Genomic DNA, 11,911 nt, shown 5'->3' with positions numbered 1-11,911 from the left:
TGTATCTGATTATTACTAGTCATAATCGGTTGCACTTGGATCCTTGGCGCCTACGTATGTCTATAAAGTCATCAGGCAGATTTCAATGATAATGTTTATCACCTCTACTAATTATCTTGACGTAAATTTCCATGCTTCTTCCTCAAATATAATACATTTTTAAAAATTTGTTGATTTCTTTTTGTGTGTGTGTGTGATACAAGAGAATTTCTAAGAACCAAGCTGTGTTTACAGAACACAAGCAGTGAGCACATGCCCCACACACTGCTTCCATACAGGGCCCAAGAGCCCCTGCACAATCACTAGCACTGAACAAAGTTGCAGGTACTTGAAGAAGTCATAACGATAATTCAGTTATAAAGCAAGATTTTTCTTACCCAGAGGCATATAGACCAACATCACTTCAATTCTTACAAATATCTCAGTGATTTGCGCGCTCCATACACCTGGGACATAGGTGCGTCATGGTGATCTGCAAGAGCTTCAGCATACTATGGTCTCTCTAATTTGTAGAGTAGCTGAGTGCCCAACATTAAGTTGAAGTACTCCTTTATCCCTGCCCCACCGTCATTAATAGCATACTCATGATTATCTGCTTCCTCAATTTCTTATAATTTTCATAATCTTCCAGAATGGAATCCACTTTCTTCTTGGCAGGAAGACCAAAGAGCTGTTTCTGTCTGGTGATCAAGTCTCAATCATCCCCAAGGCATGGGTCAGCTCTTTTGGAATCACTAGTGCAACTCTGTTCGTAAATCCTTCTTCATTTTCAACAGCAGGGTCTGCCGGCTCTCACCGCACAGCCACCATCTCCTTTCGACTTCAGCATGCTTCTGTTGCAAACCAGCTGTCTTCCTTCCTGGAGCCCCTCTCATCTTGCCTGCCACATACTGTTCCTGATTGGCCTTTTGAAGTTCTCAGTGTTTCTGCAGATTGGTGTCCATGTATTTGAGCACTCCGCTTTCTGGAACCCATTCATCCCAATTTTTATTCCAACCACCATAACATATAAAGTATTTCACTCGTTTGTCCTTTATGGCAGCCTTTACGTACTTTGCTTCATAAAGAGACCCAGGAAAGCACAGCACTTATCCACCTATTTTGTTTCCTTGACTTCTTCAGCAAAAACGTCAACTAGACTAAAGCCCTTTGAATTCCTCCTGGCATTGAGGCTTGGGGTCTTGCTTGAGAACCATTTATTCGCTGCCTTCTCCTTCTGTCACACCAGACTACCTCCTCTACTCTCTACCCCACCCAACTTTTGGAATCTAAATATTAAGAACAGCTTTTTAAGATCTTCTATTTCTACTGCGTATTCAATGAATAAATCCATTTTATAATTCATCTTAAACTTTCATGAAAGAAATCATTTACTTTTTTTTTGTCTTTGTGAGACAAGGTCTCTCTGTAGCCCCAGCTGACCTGATTTTAAGTTTTAATTTACATTTTAATTATTTACTCTATCTATTACATGTACTTTCAGTTTTTGGAAAACCTTCAAAATAAGGTACTTGGAGGCCAGGCATGGTGACACACGCCTTTAGTCCCAGTACATGCGAGGCAGAGGCAGGTGGATCTCTGTGAGTTTGAAGTCAACACAGTGAGTTCCAGGCTAGCCAGGAACACATACACCCTGTCTCAAAAAATATTTTGGATAAAAAGCCTCCCCAAATATTACAAAGATACTTTTAATTAATAACCAAAGACTGCTAGAATTCCCTTAATAAGGTTAAGGATATGTTAGAGCTGATTTTTCAGGAGAGAAAACAGCAGTTTACCGAGACTGAATAAAGCATACAGGGTGAAGCTCACGCCTCTGTAGAAAATGACAGTGTAGTTCATAGATGACTATGAGAACATTGTATGCAGCATTTGTTTTTAATTATCCCCCGTGCAGTTACTCCTCCAGTCACCCTCTGATGCTGGGGACGCAGCTGGTGAATCAGGAGAGAGCCCCATGCAGCCAGTTCACTAATCAGAAATCAGCTCCACAAAAGTCTGAGGAGGAAATGCCTCCCTAGCCATAAAAGTGAATGGGAAAAAAAAATATGAGCTAAATTTTTTATTAGAATCAAGCACGGCAATTTGCTAAAACAGCTTGAGATTAGCAGTGTTTACAAGCTTCTTTGCTGGCAATGAACTCCGCACAGAAATGATTGTCTGAGATAGTTGATTTATTTGTTCATTTATTTATAATTCACTGCTTCACTTACATTTTGTTTTTAATTCTTCATAATTTTCACGTATGGAGAGAAGTCCATCATTAATTGAAGATGAGAGCAGGAGGGTCTAAAGTATCATGGGGGAGCAGTAGATGAGGGATTTGCACCTGGGTAGGAGAGTCTAATTTAAATCTTGCACAAGAGCTGGACATTGTGTCTCTCCATTCAGGAGAACCCGCCAGGTTTCAGCTGAAAATGGCAATGGTCTAGCTGCCCCTCAGCTCATTGCTGAAGGTGGATCATGGTGATTGCTACAGAGTACTTTGGAAAATATTTCCCAAGTTCACCTTTGACTCAGCCAGCCCCCACTAGGTCCCTGACCTCAAAGTTGCAGACCTACAAACTGTTGCACAACCTGTGCTAACGTGCCTCCTTTGGAGCAGTAGAGCAAATGTAGTAAACAGTTGAGGACTAGGGGTGAAGGACATAGGGGTACTCATTAAACTATTCCTGAAATTTCTCTTATGTCTGAACTTTTCAAAAATAAAAATTTAGGAGGAGAAATAAATATAATTTGGTCAAAAAACAAAAATAGGTTACTTTTTTATCTCATTTGGGAGGGAGGAGATAAAGGGCATGATGGTTAATGCAAAAAATTTTTAATTCTTCAGACAACTGATGGGTATACTTCAAAAAAATTCAAAGTCCAACTTAGAGAATCACATAAGCCCCAAAGGCAGTGTAATAGAGTCCTGATTTTAACCTTCGGAGACATGTTAAACCCAAGTCCTTCCTTACACATAGGCAGTGGGCCATCTATGAAGTCAGGACAATTTCAAGGATGACTGCCTGCTTAACAATGCCTTTCATCATCATTTTAATAAAAAGGTGTTAGATAAAAAAGATTTTTAAAAAAGCCTTTGGTAAATACAAACACAGCTTGTAACAGTAACTCCAAAAGTGAGCCAGTGATCAGAAACTCTTGGGGCAATTTATTTAAAAGCACGTAATCTTTGTAACAGAGACTCTCATGTAAAAAATCCAGATGAGTACTTAGAAATTGCTACTTTTAAAAAACTCTGCAGATTTAGATAACCGTCATACAGGATGTTAAATATGCTCTGACCAAACAAAACACAAGCCAAACTTCTGCTGCCCGTGCATCATTCTTACCCATAATTCTGCCCCAAGTGGAGATCTGTGATCAGCTGAAAAGATGATTTCTTAATTACATGGATTAGCTGTTTCCCTTTGTTCTTAAATGTAGATCTAGGAGTTTATGTCCCAGGAGCACGCATACATACCCTTGTCGGTTGATTGTATATGTTCAACCATGATTGTATGCTAATAGATTTTTCTCATGATATGGCATGGGATTAACCAGTTGATTAGCTTTAGCTAATTTTATGGTATCTTCAGGAAGTCATAGTTAAATATTCTTTTCGGTGCTCTTTTACATATGCAAAACTATAATGCTTAGATAGGCAAAATCACAGATGTAGCATTTCTTACCAAATGATACTTCAGGAGAGCTTACTTCTAAATAGATTTGCCTTTGACAGGTAGGTTACCCAGGAGGAATCTGCTTCTGCTGTTCAGGCTCTGAGAACTGACCATCAGATCAGGTGTTTACCTTAGTGGTTCTAATCTGTGGCTCAGAGAGAGAACAAAGGTCTGAGGACTGCCCTTTTCCAACCCCCATCGCTCACTGGACTTATGTACTCTCAAAAGTTCTACCTCTAACATTCTGTATATTGAATTTCCATGTGAGTCTTTATTGGAAAATGACCTGTATATAAAACAGATATATCCATGCCCTTGATAATTCTTGGGGTTTATTCATTCAATATTTATGAAATTATAAGCTGTTAAAGCTAGAATCAAGTTGAAGAAGAGCTTATCAGTATAAAATAAAACAAAAACCAGACCAATTATTGACATTCATTGATAAAATGTAACAAATTTCCCAAGGCTTTCAGCAAGTTTTGAGTACCAACAGCTGATTTGAGGTTTCAAATGAACGTCACTTTGTCAAGTGGTGTTGGAGAAAATAAGCTGTTGACAATGAGAAAGCACCACATGAAAGGGCCTGGCCACTGTCAGCAGCACTGCCGTGATGCAGGAGGGCAGGGACGCCTTCTGGACCCCAGGGGAGGGATTATTGGATCATCAAAGCCATTCTATTTTTTTACATTTTTTGAGAAAATCACACAATTTTTTCTATACTGGCTGCAGTCTTTTATATTCTCCTTAACAACACAGTGATAGCAGTCATATGGGGAGACATGGGAAGTCTTTTTGATGAATATGAAGTTACAGTAATGAGTCAGTTCTGGAAATCTCTTGTATAATGTAGTGTCTGCCAACAGCAGTACAGAACTGTATATTTAAAATCCTGAAGAGGGTTCATCTCATGTCAAATATTTGTAATTGAAGACAACAAAACAAAGGGCTACTAGGAAACTTCAGGCAGTGAAGGATGCCTTTTACATTTGGAGTGTGGTAATATTCCACAAGGATGTGTGTGTGTGTGTATGTGTGTGTGTGTGTGTGTGTGTGTAGTACATAAATTTAGTTCTACTTTGACTATGCACATGTATATGCAGATAGGTTTGTTTTGTTTTGTGTGTATGCCTTGTTTATTTGTTTGGCAGCACTGGGCATCAAACTAGGTGGGGTTTTTTGGGAGGGGGGTTGCTTATATTGATATGCAAATAGTTCAACAAGACCATTGAAAAACTAATGTGGGATTGGAGAGCTGGCTCAGCAGTTAAGAGGCACTGGCTGTTCTTGCAGAGGACCTGGGTTCAATTCCCAGCATTTACCTGTTGGCTAACAACCATCCATAACTCCAGTCCCTGGGGAATCCAATGCCTTTTTCTGACCTCCTCTGGCATTCCATGACATGGGTGCACTTACACACATGTAGGCAATATTCTCATACACGTAAAATAAAAAAAAAGAAAGCAAAAAACAATGCTTAAGGGCTTAATACATCCTGGCTATCTGAAAGCCTATTGTGACAAAAGCGTAGGCATGAGGTAAGAAGTGGTAACAAGAGCAAATAATGACCATTTCTACGTCCAGCTACGGGATTTGGGCTTAAGGCAGGAGGACACCCATAGCAAGGAGCTTTCTTTAAGCAGGCAGGTAACTTGAGCAGAGTTGTCTGTTTTCAGGAGAGCACAACAGATGTCAGAGTGGCAGGGCTGTGGTGGCATACGCTGCAGGGGACAGAATCTGGAGGAGTGAGACTGGCAAAGATGAGGCCAAGGTGAGAACGCACTAAGAGAGAGGTAAAGTTTCTAAGAAAGGAGTTAGCAATCTGCCTAGATAAAACGATTCAGAGGATGAGCCTCAGGACACTAAGTTCCAGGTAAACAGGACAGACAACCCATCTGACAATAATACAGATAACCCAGGAAAGGAAGATTGAATTGAGGCTCACTGAAGAAATGCTGAGATGATGGTACCAAGCTCACGGGGAGAAGTACAAAGAACCCTATTTCCGCATGTATTCCAGTGTGTGAAAAAGAAAACTATAATTTAGGGCAATAGGCAGTTTTTGCTTCCATTTCATCATTTCCTTTAAGAAACACACAATGAAGACTTAATTGTTTTCTTGGACTTTCTGAGCTTGTGGTCTTCTTGAGGTGTAAGTAGTAATTTTTCTATGGTACAGAAGACTTTTGACCTTTCAAATTTTCAATACCATCTCTTCAGATATTTGAGATTATAAATACTTTTCTATCTTACAGGTTCAAATCCTAACTTGCAACGTGGATCACAAAATAAGAAAACATCAATTTATGACAACAAAGACTAGTTTTATTAATGTCTGTTTGAAAGATTTTTGTGACATATCTTACATAAATAAATAGGATTTTAAAAGTAAACTTATGAATATTCGTTTTTAGTTTGCATAACTGCTTGTCTACAAGCAGAGATGGTTCTCAATGTGAAAAAATTTCAAAATCAGCTAGAATCAACTCACTCTATCCCTTAATTCTTTTCATTAGTTGTTTGGAGGAAAGATAGGTGAATAATACAAAGGAAAACTGTATGCTGTTTTTAAGATCTTTATCTTGTACCTTTCTCCCAAAGGACACACTCAACCATTGTTTTTGTTCTAGTGGATATAATATATCAAAGAAAATTTCAATAACACAATGTAAAAAATGTCACACAAAGAAGAATAAAACAGGTTTTGAGGACTACTGCTGTGGGAAGAAAGGCCTGATCTTCATAGACATCTTCCTCATCGAATACCATGATCCCTTCCAGTTCATCCACACCACACCATCATCTGTGCCATGCTTGGCCATGTCCCAGCTGTAAACCCCACCCCAGTAGTATCTGCCGTTTGGATTGGCTGCGTGGCATCTGTTATACCACCATCCACCACCATCCTCTTTAGAGCATTGCATTCTTGGATCTGTAGATAACCTGAAAGAAAATGGGGTTGGGGTTAATAGACACAGAACTAGAGTTCCCACATGAAAGTACTATACTCAGTTGTACTTGGTACTCTTTCCCTTGAGTCCCTTACATAAAGTGTCACTATTGTACCAAAGTCCTTCTCGGTCCCATACACAGCAAGAAGGGGAAATGGCTGGACCTATGTGGCCTATTCATGAAGGCCTTACATTGGTTACCTTATACCGAAATTACTTTTCAGATAGTTTGGTATTAGAGAACCTGAGAAAATGGTAGTTTTTAGTAGATACATTAATAAACATACAGATATTTATATAAATGTTCAAAATTCAAAAGTTGTATAGTCTAATTCTAGTTCTATCTCTGGTAGTTGTGTAACTTTGGGGAAATTACTTAATTTCTCCAACTTTCATTTGAAAACTAAGGATGATGAAATCTGCTTTACAGTTGGAATGCTTTCAAGTGCTATGTAAGGAGTTCTGGATAGTAGCTGACAGATGCATATTAAATGCCGCCCCCCCATGACAGGAATTCTGCTAGTGCTGAATAATAATACTAGTGGGGACTTTCCAACAGGAGTGAAGAATCCAATGCTTACCAGCCATCATTGTCTCTGTCGTATGTGCTGAAGAACATGCCATTGTGAATGGTCATGGTTCTGTTTTCTCCCACCAGCTGAGATGCTCCATCCATGAGTGCATTGCCAGCTGTCCCTCTGTACTTATCCACTGAGACTTGGTACTTGTTGGTCTCATCCTGTACCGTGAAGCCTCCGTAGTGAGCCTTCACCTTATCTCCTTTCCAGTCCTCCATTTCGATCAGAAGTTCGGTGGGTCCCATCCGAGTAATCTGGCTAATCTTATCGTTCCCAAGCCAGTACTCACCTAGAGGGAAATGAATGTAAAGTCTCACCACAAAGAAAGGATATGGAAACCAAGCACTTCTCTTCCCCCCAAACTGTAGCTTCTGCATTACAAAAGCAAACACCACCAACAGCAAAACTACAACAACAAAAAAAAATTTTTAAGGGCTGGAGAAATGACTCCGCAGTTAAGAGCACTGGCTGCTCTTGGAGAGGACCTGGGTTTGAATCTGAGCACCCATATGGTGGCTAACAACTGTCCCTAACTTCAGTTACAGGAAACTTGAACCCCCTCTTTTAGATTCTGTGGGCATTGCATGACATGGGCGCACTTATATGCATACAGGTGTAACACTCATACATGTAAAAGTAAATAAGTTGAAAATAAAATAATTTTTAAATATTTATGTATTCTGTGTGTGTTCATGTATGTAATTCAATTCCTCTTAGCTTCCTAAAAATCTGAAAACAGACTGACTCCTCATTCTTGATTTTTTTTTCATTTTATGTGTATGAGTGTATTGCCTACATGTGTGTAAGTGTACCTGTGTTGTGCAGTACTTGAGAAGGACAGAAGAGGGTGTCAGATCCCCTGGAACTGGAGTTATGGACAGTTGTTAGCTACCATGTGGGTGCTAGGATTCAAACCCAGATCTTCTGCAAGAACAACCAGTGTTCTTAACTGCTGAGCCATCTCTCCAGCCCCCCATTCTTGGTGTTTTTAATAGGGAAAAATCTCATTATAAATGTAATGATTTTATGCTTTACTTGCAGTCTTTACCTGGTAGGCCACAGTATTTTTTCCCATCTTCATTGGTTGCAATGTTTCCAAATCCTTTTTTGTATGGGTCCCACTTCCTGCCAAAGTCAACACTACCATCTTGACGATTCTGTATTACTGTCCATCCTTTAGTTGAAGGAAAAAAGTTTGTCTAAGTTAACCAATAATGATATCACTCTGAAAGCAAAGCCAGAATCCATTGTCCATTCACTTAAGTTCTCTGAGTAGATATTATATGGAAATAACTATGAGAGAACTCCTAAACTATTTAGAAACGGGAGGTGCTGCATCGTACCCCAACTTATGAGTCACAGATCTTCTAAAACTTTTTAAATTCCAGATTGAATCCCATTTCAAATAGCTCATTGGCAGCTATGTTAGAGAGAGGCCTTGTTTCCTGGCATTCAAAATGGTTCCAGAATGATGGGCCAGCCACCATCCGATGCTTACCTCCATTTTCTGTGGTCATGTCACAGTATACTTTGTATGGTTTGGCAGAGGTATCTGGCTGGATGAGGTACATTTCAGATGTCTCACCTCCTTTCCTAATAATCTCCTCACATTCTGAAAAATAGGATTACATTGTGTTCAGGGACAGTGACAAAATGACAGTCTTTGGTTACTAATTCTTTCATATAACTGATTACATAGGTTACAAAAGACAGTTTTATCATAGACATCTGAGAATAAAAGTCTAGAAATTGGAGGTTCTTTTGACTGAAAATCAAACAGACTTTTGAGGAATTTTCTCAAGCCAATAAAAAGCCCCCTCTCAGCTTTATTTAAACCCTGGAATAGCTACAAACAAAACACACAAGATGAGGACACTCCTCCATCTTCCCATGGCTCTGCCATCTGTTCACACATGCACACGCATACACAAATCAGAGACTCCTGAAAATACCACCACTGTTATATTCCATACTGCTCATCAAACTTAGCCGAGCTGTCAGCCAAGACAGAATATAACATGCCAAGAATATTGTGTTAAAATATCATGATGCTCTGTTGGGGAAAAACTATTGACTTTTCAGTTCCTATAGTTAGTGAATGCGAGTTCTTCTTCTGGAACCCTATGGAAACGATTTTACTAACTAGGTACCTTTGCCAGACACCACAGGAATATTGCAGCTGACAGTGCATGGGGTGCGGCAGTAGTCCATCTGAGCCGAGATGTCAGATTCTAATTTTTGTATTTTGCTTCTCAGGTTTTCCAGGATTGAACGTAGTACACGAAGATTAAGTGGGATGTTATCATTCACAGTCTCCTCTATGTACAGCCTCTGGTCTTCCAGCAAGGAGGAGTATTCATTGATGACATTTTCATTATCTGGGAGAAACGAAATGATGTAGGAATAGTCAGCATTTTTGCCTCATAAAAAAGCGTATTTAACCATATAAATAAGATTCTTATTTTCTGAGAATGAACTAATAGACTTTGAACTATAATCAAGAAATCATGGTATACACTTGAATTTAGGAGATACGATTTGCTCACTTGCATATACAAATTGACATGCAGCCCACCTCCACACCAGTAATTACCACAGGCACAAGCTAAAGATTATGTACAGTAATAAATATAGCAGCATATTTGGGAATTCCATCTCAAAACATAATGTCTGCGAGCAGATACCCTTGCTTTGCCTATTGATGCCACCTAAGTAGTGCAGAGTCTTGGAATTCATGAAAGGATTTCGTGATTCTTCGGGTGTCCAGTCTTGGGTGAGCTACTCACTGGGAAGCCTGTGCAACACTCACACCTCAGCTAATTCCTCACCACCAAGTCAATGGCACTCAACACTTAGATGTCAAGATGTACACGGCACTGTTCACAAGTCAGTTTATATATCATTGACTGTTCTCTCACATTCAAAAACTCAACTTTTATCTTCTGAGTCACAAGACAAATTTGTTCCAGACTAAAGATAAGAAACCATGGTGAGGGGCTGCAAAGATGGCTCAGCAGTTAAGAGCACTGACTACTCTTACAGAGGACTTGGGCTCGATTCCCAGCATCCACATGGCGGCTACAAACCATCCTTAACTCCAGTTCCAGGGGAATCCCAAAGCCCTCTTCTGATCTCTGGCATTGCACGACACAGGTGCACTCACGTAAATGCAGGCAATACACTCATACACATAAAATAAAAATAATAAGCCAGGCATGGTAGTGCACGCCTTTAGTCCCAGCACTCAGGAGGCAGAGGCAGGTGGATCTCTGTGAGTTCAAGGCCAGCCTGGTCTACATAGTGAGTTCCAGGCCAGCTGGGTCTACAGGGAGACCCTGTCTCAAAAAGACCAAATTAATTAATTAATTAATTAATTAACAAATAAACAAATAAATAAAATATTTCTTAAAAAAGAAACCATGGTGAAATTCTTCATAGAAAGTCATTGTAGTGAATGTGACATTGGGACTAATACTTGAGTAGCATTTGTCTGGAAAATTAGAGATGAAGGTGCCTAAGCAAGGACCCGGGATAAGTAGGTAAAGACCAAAATCAGCATGAACAGTTTAGGTCAGTCATGAATGATTAACTGCATACTACTGTATTTTCATAGACAACTGGCCCAATTTTATGACGGAGTCAGAGGAAACTCCAAGGACAGCTACCTTTCACTTGTGCCTGCTTCTTTTTCCACATGTCTTTTAGCAGTGTCACATACTGGAAGGTGGTGGAAGAGGTCTGAGAAACAGAGTCTACGTTGTTATTTAGCTCAGCAACACTGAGTTTGGTTGGTCTTTCCTGTTTTAGCAAAGTTTCTTGCAACTGGCATCCTGTAGGACACAACACACCCTGAAAACAGAAAATAGCAGGCATTAGGGGAAGAAAAGACATTCTGGGTATTTGTTAAAATTCTGCATGAGCCAGGCATGGTGGCACATGCCTTTTATCCCAGCACTCTGGAGGCAGAGGCAGGCAGATCTCTGGGAGTTCGAGGCTAGCCTGGTCTCCATAGAGAATCTAGGCCAGCTGGGGCTACAGGGAGAGCCTGTCTCAAAAAAAAAATTGTGCATTAGTGAAAACTTAGTGATCTAACAAGTCAATATAAAAACTTGATATTTGATTTTCTTTATAGAAGGCCAGAAACTTCAGAATTATCACCATACTTTTATAAAGCATAAAAATAGTCTTCACCTAGGTTGCTTCCATCTCTTAGCTATTGTGAAAAGAGCAGCAACAAACATGGATGTACAAGTGTCTCTGCAATAGGATGAGTTCTTTGGGTATATGCCAAGGAGTGGTATAATTGGGTCAAATGGTAGGTTCATTTGTAGTTTTTTAAGAGTTCTCCACACTGCTTTCCATAGGGGCTGAACCAGTTTGCAGCCCCACCAGCAGTGGATGAGTGTTCCCCTTTCCCCACATCCTCTCCAACATTTGGTATCATTTGTTCTCCTGATCTTAGCTAGTCTGACTGGGGCAACATGAAATCTTAAAGTGGTTTTAATTTGCATTTCCCTAATTATTAGTGATGATGAACATCTTTTAAGATGTTTCATAGCCATCTTTACTTCTTTTGAGACTCTGTTGTTCAGCTCCTTAGCCCATCTTTCAATTGGGTTGCTTCTTGTTTTGGGTCTCTGTTTTTTAAGTTCGTTATATATTCTGGTAATTAAACCTCTATCAGATGTATCACTGGTGAAGATTTTCTCCCATTCTG

General features: G+C 39.7%; 1 protein-coding gene and 1 pseudogene across 1 annotated transcript in view; both read right to left on the bottom strand.

Moving 5' to 3' along the window:
• Positions 1-134: 134 nt before the first annotated feature.
• LOC103751033 lies at positions 135-1,555 on the bottom strand (annotated as a pseudogene).
• A 4,413-nt stretch (positions 1,556-5,968) lies between these two features.
• Positions 5,969-11,911, bottom strand: part of Fgb (fibrinogen beta chain) — a 10,862-nt gene continuing 4,919 nt past the window's right edge. The window contains exons 3-8 of the mRNA XM_008854285.3: positions 10,860-11,043; positions 9,345-9,572; positions 8,693-8,806; positions 8,243-8,368; positions 7,198-7,483; positions 5,969-6,608 (exon numbers count right to left, since the gene is read on the bottom strand). Of these exons, the coding sequence (XP_008852507.1) occupies positions 6,377-6,608; positions 7,198-7,483; positions 8,243-8,368; positions 8,693-8,806; positions 9,345-9,572; positions 10,860-11,043 (1,170 nt within the window). The 3' untranslated portion in view covers positions 5,969-6,376. The remainder of the gene's footprint in view (positions 6,609-7,197; positions 7,484-8,242; positions 8,369-8,692; positions 8,807-9,344; positions 9,573-10,859; positions 11,044-11,911) is intronic.

Source organism: Nannospalax galili, unplaced genomic scaffold, assembly GCF_000622305.1.
Source record: "Nannospalax galili isolate Female #2095 unplaced genomic scaffold, S.galili_v1.0 scaffold305, whole genome shotgun sequence".
Lineage (NCBI taxonomy): Eukaryota > Metazoa > Chordata > Mammalia > Rodentia > Spalacidae > Nannospalax > Nannospalax galili.
Note: the sequence above shows the minus strand (reverse complement) of the source record. Positions and strands in the feature narration are given on the sequence as shown.